The sequence below is a fragment of the Carassius auratus genome, unplaced genomic scaffold (assembly GCF_003368295.1).
Source record: "Carassius auratus strain Wakin unplaced genomic scaffold, ASM336829v1 scaf_tig00216162, whole genome shotgun sequence".
NCBI classification, from domain to species: domain Eukaryota; kingdom Metazoa; phylum Chordata; class Actinopteri; order Cypriniformes; family Cyprinidae; genus Carassius; species Carassius auratus.
Window position 1 is genome coordinate 388,722 of NW_020528435.1, and position 22,439 is coordinate 411,160.

The 22,439-nt window shown below is 38.4% G+C and overlaps 1 protein-coding gene across 1 annotated transcript in view; it reads right to left on the reverse strand.

Annotated features, from left to right (window-relative positions):
• Window positions 1-22,439, reverse strand: part of LOC113097255 (espin) — an 84,844-nt gene that overhangs the window by 31,598 nt on the left and 30,807 nt on the right. The window contains exons 4-8 of the mRNA XM_026262472.1: window positions 20,857-21,039; window positions 19,016-19,147; window positions 16,725-16,956; window positions 14,787-15,058; window positions 3,354-3,512 (exon numbers count right to left, since the gene is read on the reverse strand). Of these exons, the coding sequence (XP_026118257.1) occupies window positions 3,354-3,512; window positions 14,787-15,058; window positions 16,725-16,956; window positions 19,016-19,147; window positions 20,857-21,039 (978 nt within the window). The remainder of the gene's footprint in view (window positions 1-3,353; window positions 3,513-14,786; window positions 15,059-16,724; window positions 16,957-19,015; window positions 19,148-20,856; window positions 21,040-22,439) is intronic.

Below are 22,439 nucleotides of genomic sequence, written 5' to 3' on the forward strand. Positions count from 1 at the left end.
ATAAAGGTGAACTGACTTGACTTCTAAAGTGAAACAATAAGTGAGTGTAAGAAAAACACTTATAAACTTAGAATATATATACATTTTTTTTACTATAAATCATTACTTCAGACATGAATCCCATAGTCACATTTACAATTGGGTTGAGCTTACGCTTGACTTAGACATGCTTCAAGCTTTATAACATACTTTCATTTACATCAAACACACACTTGACGCTCCCATGAACGTGTGTTTAAAGGCTGTTCGGAAGCAATGATTTTAAGTTAAGCATACACAAGAATAGTTTCACTTCAGAAGACAATGATTCATCCACTGGGGTTGTCATGATGTCTGCATGTGCTTTTTGAAGCCCCAACAATCTGGTTCCCATTCACTTGCATTACAGTATATAAATATTCACAGAAACAGATTATTTCTCAAAAACATTTTTTATATATAAATAAAAATGTGTTCATCTGAAGAAGTCATAAACATCAAAGATGGCATAAGAGTGAGTAAATGAAAAGATAAAACCCAAAGTTATCAACATGATCAAAACTTTGCTGAAAAAGAAAGACATGCAAAATATGCAGAGCTGGGGGGATTCAAGGACTTGAATTGAGAACGTCTGGTGTAGAGTGGATGTTTGTTGTTTCTCCAATCACAAATGCAGACATGGTTTTATGTTTTATGATGCAACGCAACGCATAAAAACACATTAAAAGTCATTATAATTTGTAATTTTTCTACTTTCAATATTAAATAAAAAAAAACAAGTAAATCAATGATACATGGATTCGCGCACCAGTTTCAAAACACTGGTAAATTAAATTGTTGACATGTTTAAGCAAGTACAAGGCCTTTTAATTGAATTCAAAAATATTTATCTTCACTTCATTATCCATACATACTTTTATTATTGTTGTTGTTGTTATTATTATTATTACTTTTTTTTTTTTTTTAATCATGCGCATCACATATGATACATAAGGTTTTTGAGGGATGTTTAATAGTACTTCCTCATTGTATTGCATTGCATTGCATTATATGTTTTGCTGCCCACAATAAAATCTACATTTATATATCTTACGAAGACATCTTATTGGGATATACAGAGTGACAACTGATATTTATATGCATTTTATGTAAGTAGTCTGCTATAAAGATCTCATTGATTTATAAGTTATCAGAATTTCATCTTAACTTTGTGGTCATATTAGCATCAGCACCTGCTCCAAATTGCATATTTTTGGCTCATTTTGTCTGAAAGCTCAATTAATCGATCCGTTTAAAAAATTAACAGATTTCTTTCTAATTATTATTTCATATGTCAGGCTTTATAGAGGCATAAAGGTCTTAATTTAATTTTGGACACTAAAATGGTCATAGACAGAATAACATAACAAATACAATTCCCCAAACCACTTGATCTGACCAACAAACTGCCCCACTGCACCCCACCGTATGCACAGCAGCTGGTGATGAATACATATTTAATCTATTTGAGTGGTTTGCAGGAATGAAAGAATATCTGCTCAGCTAAGAGCCACAATCCTTCACACTCAGCGTCTCCAGAGACCACCCATCCACCCCTACAACTGTTGCCATGTAAACAAGCCCTGACCTTTCACCCCATGCACCTCCGGCTCCTGGATGCGTGCCACACACGTGCCCCTTATCCCCTCCTCTCCTCCTCATCATCACTATCTCCAGCATATGGTGCGTTTCATTTCACACGTATGTCCGTGTTACTGGGTCATTTACCCAGAGGGACATGTGGAGTACCATCTGGTCAAATCAAGAGGCCAGACGCCCCACTGGGCATCTAATTGGCTCAATGAAGATTAGATCTGATAGCAGAAAGGGGCCATATGAAATGCTGATATCGGTTCTCTCTCTCGTTCACATTATGCATGTTCACAAGAGGGAAATGTAATTTCTATCAAGAATTAATTTAGTTATTCTATATTTAAGTATCAAATTTGTCTCAACTGTGTTCCTTAAAAATATATCTCAACCATTAACATAGCTTGGCTAATGGATTTCTTAGTTAAGTATATTTTCTCAGATGTTTAAAATTAATGAGGGTTAATTTAAATAGACAGAAACAAGACATTTTTGCCATCATTTACCCTCATGTTGTCACACTAAAAAAAAAAAAATGGTGAGGGGTTTTTTACTCTGAAATTGCTAGTTAATTTCACAAATAATTACCAAGGTTTGGCAAGAAACCGTGAATTAAATGTGACATTTCTGAAAGTCCGAAATATTATTTTCTTGTAATAAGTTCTCCAACAACTTTGTTTTATTTAAAACTTAAGTAGATCACAGAAACCACTGGTCTGTACAATCTGTCCAATCTACTTACTGTAGGCTTATTATACTTTTGGGAAACGTAGCCCTGTGTGACTTTCTTTCTTGCAGGGAACTCAGAGGTTTGGCAGAATGTCCTTGCTGCTATTTTGTCGTCACCATTTACTTTCAAATGTAAAGGAGCAGCTTTGTACATTTTCCCAGATAACTCCTGTGTTCCTTGGGAAAAAGAAAGTCTTACAGGTTTGATACAATGAGGGTAAGTACATTATGAAAAAACAAAAACAAAAGAAAAACCAAATTTGCTCTCCAATCAATCATTAGGAAAAACAACTGCTATATAAAGATATTTTTCCCCCAAAATATTATGTCCAATGAGTCAACTGCAGTTATAATAGTAGAAATCTGTGCCAGGACACAACCATCAGACTTACATAACACAACAAAGAAAGCACTGAGCACTGTTTACCCAGCAGCCCAATATGTGTACAATACATGTTGAACTGCAATGCTAACTCTGAGCTGCCACACCTTGCATGAATTTGTATTGTAATGTGACAGGTGAGGGAGTGAAACTACTGGAGCTTGAGTCATCCAAAGAGAGCTGGCTGTCCAGGAAACAACAGCTTTCTGTTGGCAACCATATTGTTGATGGTCCCCATTGCCTCCAATATTATGTAAAATTTGTTACTGCGGTAGTCAATTGGGACCATTAACTGTTTGGTTAACCACATTCTTTAAAATATATTTTATGTTCCACAGAAGAAAGAAACTAATTCAAGTTTGGAACAATTCGTAGCTGAGGAAATTTAATTTTAATTTTTGTCTGAACTACATATCCATATAAAACAACTACCTTATTAACTATTAATAAGAAGCAAATAAATAGTGTAGTGGTTAATGGTTTGTTAATAGTGAGAATTGGACCTTAAAATAAAGTTTGACCTATATATGTGTGTGTGTGTGTACTTCTGTATACCTAAGATCACTAAAACACAAGTCCAGAATCCAGACTTAAGATGCAACAGCATTTGGAATTGGAGGTTTATGCCGTTTACCTCCACATTGGGTGCCATGGCTCTGTTGGGGTGCTGGTCTGCGGTATCGCTACCCAGGGTTTTGTAGTAATCTCCAGTGCTGGGCTGCTTGCTGAAGCTGCGGGACTTTCGGTTAGAGTCGACTCTGCGAAGTCTTTCGTGGCTCTCGCCAGGATTCAGCTGCCGGAGAAATGAGCAGCACATGGTTAGTGATAGAAACAGAAAATCTTTCAAATTAGAAACAACAAGTTAATTGAAACCTTTTTGCATCAGTTGTTAGCTAGCAGTAGTGCACACGAGTGTTAATATAACTAGAAAAAAAAAAGATTATCACTGCATTGGTATGTGTACAGTTATTGTGTTTCAATAGAGCAAGATGCAGCATAAATAAAATCATATTTTTGGCCCATCTTTGATCTCACCACAGGCTCTACTCTTCAGTGCAATAGTAATCCCAAAAACTCCAACATAGCAGAAGTAGCTTTAAATCCTATCAAAACAGAACATTATTTGATACTCTATTAGCTTAGAACAGCATATGATGTATAAAACATAAAAAAAATGTTTTAAAAAATTGGGATGATGATATATAGGAACATGGGTATAGGTGACAAATAATGTCTATGAATGTATGTCAGGAATATATATATTTTTTTTTAGATAAATCACCATTTTTCACCATTGATTTGTAGCCTTTTTTCATTGTAGCAAATAAATTATGTGGTCTCTCAAATATGATGTGCTTTTAAAAATATACTACTTCTATAAAACAGAAAATGTTTAACCATTTCAGATGAATTATAGCATGTCACACTATGGAAACTACTGTCCCTGAAATACATGTGACCTTCACATATATTTGAATATTGTTCTCTTTCCCACACACACACACAGTCCCACCCACACACAGTCCCACCCACACAAGCCATAAAAGAGGTTATATTAACTTTTTATTAGACAGGCATAAATTTGTCATATAATTTGTCAGAAAAATTTTGACAGTTCTTCTTACTTGAACATGGAACAAACCAAGGCTATTTTTTTGACAATTCTAGAACAAGAAATCTGAACTTTCATCCCATATTGCGTCACATAAGGCAATCCTGACACATTTGGCCAAATAAACGTTTAATAATTCCTATTGTGTTCATGTGGCAAAGCCTCATGTGAGTCCAGCTGATTTGCCTGAAAACAAAAAGACTGTTCATGGCACAAAAGCTGAACTTTAACATAGATTTCTAAGCTTCACAAAAGGAAATAACACAGCAAGCAACAAGAGAGACCAGCTGACCCCTTGAATGCTGTTTCAGTATCAATGCACCGAACGGTTTCACTTTTCTGCAGCTGTCACTCACTTGTGTATAATAGTGAATCTTCATCACTTATCTAAAACCAGTTTTAGTAGGACAAAAATTACATTCCAGCAATCTCAGAAGCGGTTTCAAGAGTTTCTAGAAATTTCCAACACAAAAAAGGTAATGCTTGGTTTTCCTGTTCTTAAGATTTTCCTAATGCAAAGTCCTCGAATTTGCATAGTAATCAACCTTATGCAATGCAATTCTAAAACAAATAAAGTCAAAGGGTAGTGAAAAGGATAGCAACACATGTGATTTATTAATGTCATATTGTCATTAAAAAAAAAAATGTTATCTTTCATATAATAATAAATAACAAAACAATCAATTTTGGTCAAACAAAAGCAATATTGATCTCTATATTGATATCAATCTAAATCTGAAAGCAAAGAAAAAAAAAAAACATCTATGACAAAGAATTTGAATTCTGGCATCTGTGGCTTATTATTTCACACGCTGGCCCTGAGGATGGTATTATCCATTGTTGTCCTTCCAGCATCCAGTTTGCATTGTTTTCAAGAGCACTGTCCTCATTGCAGATTGCAGTGCAGATGGTTTGATTATTATACCTGAGAGAAATCGCTGACTGAAAGGCTAGCTGACCTCTATACAATGTGCATGGACTTCAGCCTATTTAAAACCTGCTGAATTTTTCATCACCAGTCACCAGTACGTATTCTTCAGGCATTTGCATTGTACAGGGACTCATCTTAAGATCTAAAGTGTGTGCAGTAACGTTAGCTGGAGCTTAGATGAGTGAAATGAATGCAGCGCTATTCATGCATTTGAATGTTTATCTGATTTTGCATGCAATGCATTTGAAAGATTTTCTTGGTCATCACAGGTTATCTAGTCAAGCAACCTGAGTCTGCTGATCTTTATAACTAAACACAATTAATAACAGAAAACACACTTGAGGAACTACCAAAAAACCCACAGCCATTGCATAGACAATTATATAAATACACACAAAGCTGAAGTATTCGCAAGTCAACCAAACCAGCACAGTTTTAACTCTTGCCACCATCACTTCATCACAAAATAACACTGAATTGCAGTCTTACCCTTTACGACTGCCCTTATTTCTTTCCACAGTGCTGTCACTCTACACAAAGGTTTAAACTGAGAGCCAGTAGATGCACAGGTGTCACAAGATCTCCATTCTACCTGATGCTCGCTTTGCCTTACCCCGCCCCTCAGCCTCCCACCCAACAATCATTTCCTAGAGCGATGACTTCACTGCTTACCTGTTATCCAACCACAGGTCACAGTGCTCGTGGTCTTTTATGCAAAGCATTGTGACACAGTGGCTAAGCATGGCCGCTCCAGCTCGGCTTTCTCACCGGCCGAAGGATTGCATTATGCACACCGGCCACCGAAGAGAATCTGATTACAAATAAACTCGTTCAAAGGTAGCTGATTTATGGAAATAGCAAGCGGCAGTGTGTGATAAGACTGTAGCAGAGCCATGTGAATTAAAAATAAAACACATGAGACTGTTGATAAAGTGTACTGGAGTTATGTCAAATGAAGTACATTAAATATAAACCCAAAAGTGAAACCAAGTGAACTTGTTTAACATTCTAGTGTACGTGAAGCGAATCATAGCCTAATATGGACTTAAGTTAGTAAATGGTGTGCTATTCAAATATATTAGAGCTCTATAAACAAACTAACTTTAAGTGAGTCGAACTAGACTCAACACAACCCAGAACTGTGCCAGTTCGCGGTTGCTATGCATACTTAAGTTACCATGGTACCCAAGGAAGAGGATGTTTGTCCTTGCGAGCACATTGTTTCTTCCAGTGTTCTATACAGTCAATTTTAAGTTGAAATGAACGGTCTATATTAAATTTCTCTCTGTTCATATTACATGAGCATTGCAAATCTGTCTGTACATATGAATGTTATACTGTATATCTCTTTGTGTCTATGTCTGTCTTGCACCTTTTTAGGAGAAATAGCATTTAAACAAACGAGTCCATTTCTGTTATAAGAATTTAGAGCTAAGCAGTTACCATTAGCAGTAATAATAATTAATAATTCCTTACATTTATATAGCGCTTTTCGAGGCACTCAAAGCGCTTTACATAGACAGGGGGTATCTCCTCATCCACCACCAGTGTGCAGCATCCACCTGGATGATGCGACGGCAGCCATAGTGCGCCAGAACGCCCACCACACACCAGCTTACTGACGGAGTGATGAAGCCAATCAGCGGATATGGAGATTGTTAGGAGGCCATGATGGTCAGAGGCCAATGGGTGAATTTAGCCAGGATGCCGAGGTCACACCTCTACTCTTTTCGAAAGACATCCTGGGATTTTTTTTAATGACCACAGAGAGTCAGGACCTCGGTTTAACGTCTCATCTGAAGGACGGTGCTCGTTGACAGTATAGTGTCCCCATCACTACACTGGGGCGCTAGGACCCACACAGACCACAGGGTGAGCACCGATCATTTGATGGGAAAAATGTTCAAATTGTTGAGATCTCTTATAAAACAAATGATACTAAAGACTCTCTTTGTTCTTTATTTAATCATGTTGCTGTATTGTCAGTTCTCTCTTAAAAAAAAAAAAAAAAAAACATAAATACATCCAAACTGTGATGTTCTTTCACCACCTGAAAGGTACATATAAGGCGCATATAATCTGCTCTAAATCCCGCCTCGCATTCAGCTCCACCCGACAGCATCACAGCTGCTCTATAACCTAGAGTCTTTGACCATAAAAGGAAAAGCAGACTGCATATGGTTTGAGACGATCGATTCTAGTAGTTTTCTTCATGACTTATAAAGTAATTATTTTAATTAGAAGTTGAATATATTTCAGTTCCATGAAGTTCATTATGGACTGGAAAAAGTCAGTCTAGGACATGAAAATCACTATAATGCACTTATACACTACTTATACACACTATATACACACACTACAGTTGTCAGTTTACTGGACCAGTAATACAAACACATACATGCATGTATAGTTCCTCTTCTGGAACTCGAGCTGCGTCAAGTGCTTTGGGGAAATGCCTTTGGCAAGATCAACTCTGAATATTGTGTGCAATCTGGCAGGGCGTGACGTCACGGGTGGGGTGACGTAGCGACCAGGAAGCTATAAAGGCAACTGCCACACAGCTGACTTCAGCTTCACGTCTTTCAGCAAGCGCTATGTGTGTGCATGTCTAAAGTCTGTCTAATGAGTCTTATTTATTGTTGTCTGTCCCAATAAACAACATAATGCCTAAGAGCAAAGCAAAGACACGACATTTGAAGGGCGATTCCAGATCGTGCTATGGACTGTTTGTTCCTCCCTGCCCGATTCCTGGGTTCGGAAGCCCGAGCTTTGGTTCACCCAACCCCCACCCCCCCCGAGCATCGGGCTTGACGCTCAGCCTTTCTTTCTCCGAGGAGATTGACAAGGAGGGTGTCGGCGAGATTTTAGTTGCACAAACATAAATTTGCATAAGCATATACAATTTTTCCATACCCGGTCTGGTTGTTTAAACTCCATTTAATAAGGAGGAGTTAGTTTTATCACTTCAATGTGTACTTTGTCACAATCTAGACCGTGTTTACTTGTCTGATTGTTTTGATTTCATTAAATTCTGAGAAATTTAATAACTGAGAAGTTAATATATCACTTCAATGTGTATTGTATCACAATCCAGACCGTGTTTACTTGTCTGATTGTTTGATTTCTTTAAATTCTGAGGAATATAATGACTTTGAGAAGTCAGTATATCACTTCAATGTGTACTTTATCTCAATCAGACCATGTTTACTTGTCTGATTGTTGAATTGCATTAGATTCTGAGGAATCTAATGACTGTTATCTAACTTCGAGAAGTTCAATATATCACTTCAATGTGAATTGTATCACAACCGTGTTTACTTGTCTGATTGTTTGATTGCATTAAATTCTGAGGAATATAATGACAGTTATTGAACATGTTAAGTTAGATGTACTGGAGGGACTGCTGGCCGGGAGCAGCCCCCTCCGCATACAAACAGAGCGTTGCCGCCCGTGTTCCACGCTTCGGGACCAGAAGCTGAAGCAATGCTCTGGGCAAGTGACTTCTCAGCCTAATCCGAATCCGATGGAGCATACTTCAGGCTAGGAGGTCCACGGCCAAGAAGTCATGACGCATTTCAGTCACAACTACAGAGGGAGGCCCCTACTGGGGTAGAGCGGTGTCCACCTCATTATACGGTGCCCGTCTCGACAGACTGATTCCCTTAGTACATCAGTTAGCAGCGTGGAAACTACTGCCAAATGTATCTCAATGAGTCCTGCACACGGTAGAAAGAGGCTATCACATTCAGTTCGACCATCCACCACCGACATTCAATAGGGTTACACCGACAGTAGTCGGCCCCCAGCAGGCTCTGGTGATGGAACAAGAAGTGAATACCCTATTAAGGAAGGTGGCCATCGAGGTTGTCCCTCCTCTAGACAGGGAGTCCGTGTTTTACAGCTGGCATTTCATAGTTCCAAAGAAGGATGGGGGGTTGCATCCGATCTTAGACTTATGCCATCTAAACCTCTCAGTAATGTCACTAAAGTTCAAAATGCTCACTGTTAAACAGGTTGTAGCTCAAATCAGATCCGAGGACTGGTTTGTCACAATAGATCTCAAAGACGCATACTTCCATATATCCATCCTTCCACAACACAGGAAGTCTCTGAGGTTCGCTTTCGGGGGCAAAGCCTACCAATATCGAGTACTTCCCTTCGGCCTTGAACTCTCACCCCGCACGTTCACGAAATGTGTAGATGCAGCTCTGGTATTCCTCCGTATGCAGGGCATCCTTATTCTGAACTATATCGACGATTTAAGCTCAATCAGAGCAAATGGCGGTTTGACATCGAGATCTTGTTCTCGCACATATGGGGGAGCAGGGATTTTCCCCGAGGGGAACTATCATTACTAACTATCAAGGTCACGCGGCGATGCCTTCATGCCTTAGACATGTGAAAGAAACCTTGGTTCTTGAATCAGGGCCTGGTGCTGGGAGCTCTTGGTTGCCGTGTAACGCTTTCCCCCTATCGCTCTGCACCTGGGAGCTCTGGTGAGAGTACGCCAGGACGGGGCCTGTCTTCTATTAGTAGCCCCGTTCTGGCCGGGCCTAGTATGGCTCGCAGATCTGATCTCTCTCCTCGACGGCTCTCCATGGGAGATTCCGATCAGGACAGATCTACTCTTTCAGGCACAGGGCAAAATAATTCACCCTCGCCCGGAGTTGTGGAAGTTGTCTGTGTGGCCCCTGAGGGGGCACAGCTCATAGCTTCCGGTCTCTCAACCGAGGTTGTTGGTACAGTTCTGGAGTTTCTCCAAGCTAGGCTGTCTGCGGGGTTAACTCACTCCACCTTACAGGTGTACGTGGCGGCCATAGCTGCTTACCATGTCCCTTTCAATGGTCAGTCAGTGGGTAGACACCCCCAGTTACTAGTACTAGTTTCCTCCACGGTGCGCTGAGGCTGAGACCTCCAGTACAGTCCTGTGTTCCCCCCGGGACTTGGTTGTGGTGTTAGAGGCTCTTTGTAAAGCTCTATTTCAGCTGATTCATGACTATTACTGGCTATTACTTCTCTAAAGAGAGTTGGAGACCTTCAGGCCCCCTCTGTGGCCCCTACCTACTTAGACTTTGCCCCTGGTATGGCCAAAGCATTTTTATACCCTCGAGCTGGTTATGTTCCTAAAGTTCCCTCTGTTACGCCACAACCCATAGTACTGCAGGCCTTCTGCCCTCCTCCCTTTCGGGAGCCATACTCCCGGCACCCCTGCAGGCGCTTGCTTCCATACCCGAAGCTGAAGTCAGCTGTGTGGCAGGTGCCTTTATAGCTTCCTGGTCGCTACGTCACCCCGCCCGTGAGGTCACGCCCTTCCATTGAACAGATTGCACACAATATCCAGAGTTGATCTTGATAAAGGCGTTTCCCCAAAGCGCTCAACGCAGCATCTCGTTCCTTCGAGGAACTAGGGTTACATTCGTAACCTAGAGACGATTTTTACTTAATGAATGGACAAATTCAAACTGCCAACATGTAAACACTAAATAAAGCAGGTCCCAAAACTGACCCCTGAGGGATACCCTGACACAAAGGTGCAGTCAAACGGAGAACGTTCTGAAAGATACGATAAACCAGTTCAACACAGTGCATTGTCATTCCACTGCATTGTCCATAGACTGATACACGGTAAGTGTATTTCTGTAAACACCACCTTTTTTACAGGTATTGAAATCTGAGGGACATATTTTCTGGAACTGTGCCATTATTATAATGAAAATCTCCTTTAAAAAAAGTGGGATTTTCTAAAGTTACGAAGGATGCCACATCCTTAGGATATGCTACACTTTTCTTCTAGAGACTCAACATCATTCTGTGGCTCAGTGGAAGCGATACTGTCTGAGAGGAGAGACAAGGGTCAGGTAGAGGATCATTCTGGGGGTCAGAGGCCGTGGACAGGGTTTCATTACGCCAAGGATAAAGTAATAATGGATAACACATTTTTGCCTGCACTGCTTAAATGCCTAAAACTGGAGCTGAATTCATCATAAAATAAAGTGAAATGTGTAGTGAAGCAAAGAATATAAAATAAGTGTCTGGACACATATTGGGGCATCTGAATACATTTATTACTTGAATACTAAGAGAAGGGTCAAATTATGCTGTGTTTCTCATTAGATAGTCCAGTAATAATCCAAACAAGGTTTGATTGATTGGAAGATCTGAACTATTACTTTGAATACTTTGCAAACATTGAAGACAACAAGTGCATTATCTGCTCTTCATACTCCAACAATAGTACTGCAGCACAGTTGAATTCCCAGTAATGATCAGAGAATGTGTGTGTTGGGATGTGCTGGCATATCTGACAGTTTAATTAGTTTAAATTAATGTCAAGTCCATCATGCAGCACATCATTAGAGCTTTTGGGAGGTCAGTTCAGCTAATGGAAGCCCTCATTAATGGGAACACAAAAGTAGCATTGTGTTGTTGTCTATATGAATGTGTGAGTCCATACTGTGTACGTACACCTGCTCTGGGCTTTGCTGCGCTGTGTTGATTAGCGTGCACAGTGCTCTTAGACTGAGGTTTGTTGGCCAGACAACAGAAGATACATTGCTAGTCTGATTATCTAGCTTTCTAATGGCCACTGTGCACTGCTGTGTGCTATATATGACAAACCACTATGATTCATGGAAGATTAATTAGTGCATATTGTGCTGCTTCACTGTCAAAGCTAACCAAGGTGTTATGTTACGCCTACATATGTATTCCATGCCAATTAAAAAAAGCATGAGCTGATAGTAAGTGTTGGTTAATTGGATGTTTCAGTGTTAAATCAACAGGGAATGTTTTGCTATTATAGGCCTATACGCAGAATAACTAAAGCTCTATGGGATATTTAGTTACACAGGACACAGGATGCAAGCTGGTCTTTGTGATTAAGTGAGTTATACATTCATCATATCGTGCTTGATTGCACTTATTTAACTTTTTAAGACGTTCACTTTTACAACACAATGATTGTTGAAAAATCGTAAACTTTTCTAAAATCTTTAGTTCTCTTCTAAAGCTGAATAATTAGTCTTTACTTTTAAGGACAACACGAAACGCCATTCACAAACCATTTTAACTCTTTATTGTGGCTTATTTTACAGAATGCACTTTAAAGAACTAAATAATAGGTAACACTTTATTTTAGTGGCCAATTTTCACTATTTACCTAGTTGCTTATTATTATTAACATATAGGTTGTTTATTATATCTCCGATGGTTTTGTCCAGCACTGAATCTATAGCATCTCTGCAGGTTCTGTCCAGCACTCAATCTACTGTGTCTTTGGTGGTTCTACCCAGCTCAAGTCCTCCTATGTTCCTCTCCCACCTCCTCTTAAACCAGCCAGTTCCTCAGCTTCATCTCCGCTGGTGCCTGTCAGTCCCTCAGCTCACCCTTAGTCAGCACCATCTGGGCACTCTGATTTGCCTCAGAATGTCCAGTCTCCAGCTCCGCCTTGTCGTGAGGATCCCCTGTCTCTTGGAATCCAGCCTTTGAGTCCTGGACTCCACCTCGGTCCTTCAAACCCATAGGCTCTGCCTTGACTCCCAGCTCCCTCGTCTCCACCATGGCTCCACCGTGCTCCCTCGTCCCTCTGTCTTCGCCTTGGTCAGTTGTCAACCATCCGGCGCCTCGGGACTCCACTCCTCTGGCTCCGCCTCATCACTCCGTCCCTCCGGCTCTGTAAGGCTCCTCCCTCCCTCCGGCTCTGCCTCCATCCAATGTCATGGATTTCACAGAAACATGGCCACACAATGACGTACCCAATAATGCTATTGAGCTCCAGGCAGACAGCACAGCAGATGACTCCAGCAAGACCAAAAGTGTCAGATTATGCATTTATGTTAACAAAGCTTGGTGTACGAACTCTGTCATTGTTGGGAGACACTGCTCAGCTAACCTAGAGTTTCTCATGGTTAAGTGTAGACCTTTTTATCTGCCACAAGAATTTTCTTCCACCATTATAACTGCAGCCTATATTCCACCGGATGCTAATGCCAAGCTTGCTATGAATGAAATGCATGCAGCCATTAGTAAACAACAGACTGCGCACCCATAGGCTGCATTTATTGTTGCAGGTGATTTTAATCACTGCAAATTAAAGACAGTGCTCCCTGAATCCACTTAACATGTTTCCTGCCACACTAGAGGAGACAAAACTTTGGATCATGTTTACGCAAACATTGATGGAGCTAACATCGCAACGCCCCCTGGGACAGTCTGATCACCTTTCTTTGTTTCTCACCCCTAAGTATTCCCTCATCAACCATGTGAAGCCATCGGTGAGGAACATCAAAGTCTGGCCAACTGGAGCAGACTCTTTAATTCAGGACAGGTTTCAATACATGGACTGGAGTATGTTTGCTTCTCAGACTGCCTGTGGCTCTCACACAAACATTGATATCTATGCCTTCTCTGTACTGAATTACATCAACTCCACCATTGCCAGTGTTAAAACAGAGAAACAGATTACAACGTACCCTAATCAGAAACCATGGATGAACAAGGAGGTGTGACTCCTGCTGAAAGCCTGCAACACTGCCTTAAAATCAGGTTATGCTCAGGCCTACAGCAAATCCAGGACTAACCTGAGGAGGGTCTTTAAAAAGGCTAAGTACTGCTACAAGCTAAAAGTAAAGGAACACTTTTCAAACTCTGACCACTGACACATGTGGCAGGGCATCCAGGTCATCAGTGACTACAAGCCAAGCAACTCCACTCCAACGGTTACAGACGTCTCCTTCCTTAACAAGCTACATTACATTTATAATCGCATCAACAGTGACAGCAAGGAGATGGCCATCAAGATCACACTCTAAGCAGACCACCAACCCCTCAAACTCATCTTCTTCGGCATTCCTTGACGTGTGCTCAGGGCATGTGCAGAGCAGCTTACAGGGGTCTTCACAGACATTTTCAACCTGTCCCTCACCCAAGCAACATATATATATGATCCACTGTTTACATAATGCTCGGTTCTTTAGGAAGGTGAACAAAGGTATATTTTCGTTACAACCAAAAACACACTTCTTTGGAGACATTATTCCTGAGTGAGTCCTGTGCAGTGCTGCCGCCAGATGAAACTCATTGATGGGTGCAATCTTGCTCTGGTCGATGCATGCGTGGGCACGTTTTTTCCAGGAGAAATGCCCATTTAAGGAGTTCCACCTTCGTCTACATCATGAAGAGCCACGATCAGAACAAACTCTCTGAAACTTGTACAAACCCGGAAGTATGATTTTTCGCAAAAAAAATAATCCGTCAAACGTCCAATTGTTTTTCAAACTTTTTCCATGCATGAGAATTCAACTCTTTAACTGTGTAAGCAACTCCGAATGCATGAACCAGCATTGTGCCCCCCCATAATCTTTTATAAGTACACTTGAGTAAAAATGCCCTCAGAGTTAACATATATGAACCTGAGTCAGATAGAACATTAAACTGTTATATTTCATAAGATGAAATATTTTTTTAGGGTATTATAACTTTAAGACCGATGTTTAAACAAAAGGAAAAGAAAATATATATTATACCTCTTTTTTGACTACATCATTCTCCACTCTGCGAAGGTTTCTCTTCACCTTCAAGTATTCGACAGACGCTTCCTCCTCAGGTGGTTTGGGTGGGGGGTGGTTATGTGGGGGATGGGGGACGTGGGAGGAGTTTGATGGGGGAGGGGGAGGGGGAAATGTTGGAGGGGGCGGCAGGTGTGCAGGATGTTCCTGTGCATTCTGGGAGCCGTCTATATCAGGGTTCAGCATGTTCATATAGGCCTGCATGTCTGTAATAGCTGAATTTTCACCTCCTGAAATAAAACACATTTCTTTAATCATTTATGGATTCAGACAAACATCACCCAATCAATAAATAAATAAATAAATAAATAAATAAATGGGGGGGGGGCATTTGCACTCCAGGCATTTATAAAATTCAGGTATTACCAGGGCTTGATTTGAGGGGGGATGTGAGGGGTGGCATCCCCTGGTGGAAAAAGAAAATTACAAAAAGCATTTCCCCCAACCATCCCCCTTTAGATTAATAATGGTGTGTATAATGTAAAATGTATTGTGCAAATTAATGTTAAAATTCTCTTCTTATGATAATTCATGAACTAAATAACTACGATTGGCCAATCAGAACTTGGTACTGTTACAAGCTGCCACAAAATGGTTCATGGTTCAAGCGCAACTTTTGAAGTTCTTTAAAAAAGAAGACAACAGAAGGTATGATTTTTTGTCTTGATTAGATTTTAAAGACAGATTTCCCTGACATAATGTCATTGTGCTGTATGTGTGACTGTGAGGGATTGAGAGACGATAGGAGCTGACGAGTATGTCATCTACTTTGTAAAAAACAAATGAAAACAGATCTTGATTGTCCAGAATCAACAGAGTGTTTTTTAGAACAAATCATGTGAGCCAGTGATTCTATGGTTCATTCACTTCGTTTTGAAGGAATCATTTGTTTTGAATGATTCAATAAATAATTTATCAAAACAGGGACTGCTGCCACCTAGGGGTGCTTTTATTGTCACATTTATTTATCCATGAAAGTCCTAAACCATCCAAAGTTCCAGCACAAAAACACATTCAGCAAAATATTATTTAATTCGCAGTATTTCTCCATTTCAGCCGCCCTAAAATTAGCAACGGGACAAATAAAAGGATTTATAATCATTGAAAGATTAAGCTCATAACATAATGCAGTCAAGTAGGTCCACATTTTTGACTGGTAGTGAAATAATGCACATGAACAGAGCTCTATTGTGTGTGGATGTTCTAAATGTGTCCACTAGAGGACATTACTGGGAACACTATGGTTCTGAATGAGTTCTGCTTCAGCAAACTCAACTTTTCCCAACATTGTTAATATAATGCTTCAAACACACCCCATTGAGCAAACATATGTGCTGAGAACATGGGCTTTTGTCACTTTAGTGCAGTACAGCAACAGCAATACAGGAGATGGGAAGAAAACATTTCCAGAACATATATCAAGGAATTGACAGGTTGGATTTGAACAAAACTACAGTAAAAACTGTAATAACATTAAATATAATCACAATTTTAAAATAACCTGTTTTAATATGTAATTTATTCCTGTGATGATAAAGCAGAATTTTACTCCAGTCTTCAGTGGCACATGATTCAGAAATCATTCTAATATGTTGATTTGCTGCTCAAGAAACATTTCTGATCACTATCAATGATGAAAATAGTTGTGCTACTTCATATTTTGTGTAAACTATAATACATTTTCAAAAGAAGAGCATTCATTCGCAATATAAATATTTTTTAACATTATAAATGCTTTAACTGTTATATTTATTAATAGTAATATTAGTAATATAATTATTTATTTTTTATGTTACTGACCCCAAACTTCTATAAATACATATTAGCATTACAGAACATTAGCAAATATAACATTAACACAAATAAGGAGAGCTCATTTGGGAGAGTTTCTCTGACCTGTCGGTGCTCGTGAGGGAGGCGTGCCACTCCTCTTCTCTCCAGTGCTGGATTGACTGGAGTTTGCCGAGTTGTAATTGGACAGCGAGCTGGAGGGTGAGCAAATGTCAAAATGGGCTGCAGCAGGGGCTGAGATGGGCAGGGTGGTGTTGGGAGAGGAGAGGCCTGAGTCTGGCTGCTTATACTCCAGATCCGTCGAATGGTCCCGGGACAAGACTCTGTGCCCCACACTCTGAGACGAAAGCTAGTGTTATTGTGAGACATAGAATAATGACACTTATTTTGGCAGGTTGAGCTTAAAGGGATACTCCACCCCAAAATGAAAATGTTGACATTAATCACTTACCCCCATGTCGTTCCAAACCCATAAAAGCCTCTTTCATCTTAGGAACACAATTTAAAATATTTTGGATGAAAACAAGAAGACTGTCCCATAGACTTCCAAGTAAGTTACACTGTCAAGGTCCATAAAAGTATAAAAAATATTGTCATAATAGTCCATCTGCCATCAGTGGTTCAACCGTAACGTTATGAAGCGACAAGAATACAAGTATGCACTGTTTTCTTTCAAATCAGAGCGTAAATACACATAGAAAACTTATTCTTATGTTGCAGGTGACAAAGAAGAGCATACACTGCCTGCGTTCAACTCATTTTCTCCAAAATGGTGCTTCGGTGATGTGTAGAGACACAGAGGAGACAAATTGTTGAGTAAAGTCGTTATTTTTGTTTTATTCTCCTAAGAAGTATACTCGTCGCTTGATAACGTTATGATGCTTTTCATACTTTTCTAGACCCTGACAGTGTAATTTCCTTGGCAGTCTATGGGACAGTCACAAGCCTCTCATTTTCATCCAAAATATCTTGAGCTTTTATGGGTTTAGAATGACATGGGGGTAAGTGATTAATGACAACAAATTTCATTTTGGGGTGAAGTCACCCTTTAAAGGGATATTTCACTCAAAATGTAAAATTCTATCATCATTTACTCACCCTTAAGTTGTTCTAAACCTGTATGAGGTTATTTCAGCTGTAGAACACGCAAAAAAGAAATAAGATATTTAGAAGAATGTTGATTAATCAAACAGTTGATAGTAGCCATTGACTTCCATAGTATGAAAAAAATTAATAAAATTACTATGGAATTCAGTGGGCATCAGAAACTGTTTGGCTGCCAAAATTCTTCTAAAAATCTTATTTTGTGTTCAGCAGAAAAAAGAACCTCAAACAGGTTTGGAACAACTTCAGGATGTGTAAATGACGACAGAATTTAAATTTTTGAGTGAAATATCCCTTTATAGATATCTGTAAGTGATTATTTATTTATTTTTGCAGTAGATATCATACACTGCAGTGAACGTGCTCACAACAGACACGGAAGAGAAGTCAATGCTGAATAAAGTCGTAGTTTTTGTTATTTTTTGACCAAAATGTATTTTCGATTCTTCAACAAATTCTGACGGACCCTCTGATGTCACATGGTCTACTTTGGTGATGTTTTTTTTTACCTTTCTGGACATGGACAGTAGACGTACACACAGCTTCAATGGAGGGACTGAGAGCTCTCGGACTAAATCTAAAATATCTTAAACTGTGTTCAGGAGATGAACAGAGGTCTTACGGGTTTGAAACAACATGAGGGTGAGTTATAAATGACATAATTATGATTTTTCGATGAACTAAGCCTTTAAGTTAGTAGCAATTTCACAGATAAAAGACATGTGAATGACCAGTAGGACGTTTTTCAAATTATAACAAAGAGGCTTTTACTTGCTTAAAGGAATAAACTATCAATCATATAACAAAAGGCAGGTAGCAGATTATGTACAACAGGTTTTACAGCAAAGTTTTGGTCATGCTGACAATTCATAGGCCTTAGAAAAATAAAATGTAAAGTTACATTTTTATCTTAAATTTAATCCTGTTTTATCTTGATAATCCCCATTTAGTGGACACATTCCCAAATTGGACGAGATAAATAAACAAACAAACAAACAGACTGCTGACTGCATTTCTACAATTTCTACTTTGTGTGATGCTGCCAAGAGTCAGTGTACATCCACCTTAACACCTGCCACTGCAAATGAAAGAAACCCCAAATGTATATAAACCTACAAACATTAATACAAAAATATTAAAGGCGAAACAAAGAAAATATATTTCCTTAACATATTTTGTAGTACTGAGAATGTAACTGAGATATGAAAGCACTTCTGATGAGAATTGAATTAGCTTTTGTTGAAAAACCCTTGTTTAAGACTGTCTGTGGCAGTGTTTGTGCTGTATCTCACCATGTTTTCAACAGTGCGGAGGTACTTGGCACACTGCTGATGCCCGTTGTATTCAGCCAGGTCTGCCGCTGAGAATCCATCCTGGTCCCGTATTCCCAGATCCACTCCGTTCACCACCAGAATCTGACAGCACTGCACAGAGAATCAGACATCGACATTAACACCCAGATTAGCGCTAGATAATCTGGAGCTGCGTTATTTAATATATTATTCCTATTGCTCATTAGGTTAGGGATGTGAACAGACCCTGTGTTTTACACAGTATTACACACAATGGTGCACATGACTAATCGACATCCGCTGAAAGAGTGTGTGTGCTCTTCCTGGAGGCTTTGGATATTTGCCTGCTGACATATATGACTGAGAGGATTGAGGAAAGTATGACTGGTGTTCGTGAATGCAGAAAAAGGGTAGCTACTTTGGTAATGACAGCTGTCATGCGTTTGGCCCTCAGGTGGAGAACGAGAGACAATACTCTCTGACTGTTTCTGTGTCCCACTCTTTCTGTCAGATGGATAATGTTACAAACAAACAAAGGTGCCGCGCGTCTGTGGAAGGTTCTAGGCTTTCTCCAACTGGCTTTACAGTATTTTCACAAAACTCTTATATAGGTTACGGTACAAATACATTTTCTCTATTAAGAATGTATTCATTTTAATAATAGTACATTCTAATAAAAGTGTGTTGCCTGATCAGTAAAGGATGAAGGTGAATATATATATGTTATATTATATATAAAAAGAAAAACATCAACATGGAAAGGTAAAACATAAACCAAGCATAATTTAACCATAGAACTACACTACAATACCACGGAATAAAACTTAGGCTGCTGTTGAAATAAATGAAAAAAATAAATAAGGCATATAACAATTATTACAGATAATAAAACATAAATGATGCATAAAAATTGCATTAATAATGGCAATAATAATTCTTTGTAATATATTGTACATACAAAACGGAAAAAAATAGAATTCAATTGAATTATGCAGTTAATCCATAAAACAAATATTTGATAATAATTAAGGATACTGCTAAATACTGTCCGAATATCACACCTGGCTGAAATAATGCACCCGTTCGCAATGCCAACAGTTTTGTGCAATGTTAAGTAAGTATATAGAATGAAGGATAAAGTAGGACTTATAAAAACTAAAGTCATGATTTTTAGATGATTGTTAGATTGTTAGAATTATCAGATCAGACCTCGGACACTTGATTCTGCCTGAAAAGATCTGATTTGTTTCTATACCCTAGCCTTCAAAGTTTTGTCTGGCACTAAAAACTATATTAAAAGTCTTCAATCAGCCAAAAACAAAGGAGCTTTTGAGTTTATAGAAACTTCAAAATGTAATGTTTAAAAATCATTTTCTTGATTTTATTCATCTTCATAGTCATAATCTTTTAATAGAATAATACAGTATATCACTAAAACAGACATTTGCTTAAGATTATAGATTATTTATAACATTTGTTTAATTTTGATTATAAATCCTGGCATTCCATCTTAGATTATACAGTTTGAGTTTGGTTCCACTTAACTATTATTTCCTTTATTTACATGTACCTGATCTTATTGTGCAGGTGAATTTTTGTTTTGTTTCCTTAAAAAAAAAAATCTGTAACAATATATCAACCAATAAGAACAATAATAAAAATAATTAAATGTATTTCTGATGTATTAGCAATCCACAAATATTGCCTGGAGTTTTATATTTGAAATACAGCATCCTAATATAATTTCCCAGTTATGTGTTTTAGATGTTCGAGCTGTAAATACTATTACATATGATAATAACTTATGCAAGGCAAGAGAGATGTGAGAAACATTCACACACCTCCAGCTCTCCGTTCTCAGCTGCGTCATGAAGAGGTGTCCCCCCCCAGCTGTCGGTCACGATGTCTCCACCGTGCAGCAGCAGCCAGCTGAGGACCTTGGCATGGCCGCGGCTGGCGGCAAAGTGCATGGCAGTGGCTCCATCATTGTCTCTGTCTGACAGGCTGATTTCTGTGAAACTCATCTATATAAGACAGAAAGTCTGATTAAGAGTACAGAAATTATGTTAAACAATGGTGCAAAATACTGCTCATCATAGTATCTCAAATAGCACATCTGGGTGAAGTGAAAACCTCCAGTTTGCAATGCCAACAAACAGTTTTGTGCAATGTCAAGCAATTAAACAGAATGAAGGATAAAGCAAGACTTCTTAAGTACTAAAACAGCCCAAAATCAAATGTTTTAGTTACACAACATTATTCCTGCCAGAAGAGATCCGTAAACATAACCCATTTACCAAAGTTTTGTCTGGTACCAAGAATCTGTTCACAGAAAATCTTGTCTGGTAAATCCTTACTTTTTACAGTGAATCTAATCTTACTTTTAATGTAGTTTTAAAGTAACATACTATTAAATCTGAAATATAAATCTAAATTCCCTGCATGACACTTCACATTCAATGTTTTTGCTTAAATAGCTTTTTTTTATATATTATTAGGGTTTTTGGTTATATCTAATGTTGTTAATCAATGCTAACTGGATTACCTTAGTGCCGTGTGTGTTACCATACTGGTGTTTAGTATTTGTGCAAATGATAATGTGTGCACCTTCTGTATATTAATATTTTCTTCCTCAGTTTGTGGAAAAGTTGCTTCTGATGAACTTTAACTCATCATGTTATTTTCTCATCATTCTCATCTGTTTTTGGTGGTTGTCGGTGTATTACAAAGGTACAAAACAGAGAATATTAGAATATTAACATAATAATCAGTTAATTAAATATGTTTAATGTAATGTTTAAGTCAAATAAGTTAAATCTGTAAAACCTAAATTGCAAAGTTTAAGCAACCATAGCTAAAGTTTTTTATTTCCTGTAAATTTCAAAGATTTGTAATTTTTAAACACATTTTTATTACAGTGTAGGATAAACAACAACAGCAAGCATTGCAAGAGCAAAGAAAATAATAATATAAAATATAAAAACATAATAAAAAAGACAGATAAATTGTATAAATTAATACATTTCATAACTGATGATTATAAATAATTATAAAACAATCTTAAGGACAAGAAGAAAATAAAACAGCACAAATGTCTGGTTGTTCTCTTGAAAACAAACACACACACACACACAGGTTGCTACTGAAACAAATCATTAGATCTTTCAATTTTAACAAAACAAGTAGGTTTCTATATATACTTTTTCTATATCTATTATCAATCTCTCTCTCTCTCTCTCTCTCTCTCTCTCTCTCTCTCTCTATATATATATATATATATATATATATATATATATATTTCATGCTCACAAATTTTTAACATTTGGTTGTTGCTGATGGAGAACCTGTATATGTGGTATTTATATTCCATTCTTGTCAATGTGAAAATTATTTTCTGTGATAATCAACATTGTTTTGGTAAAGC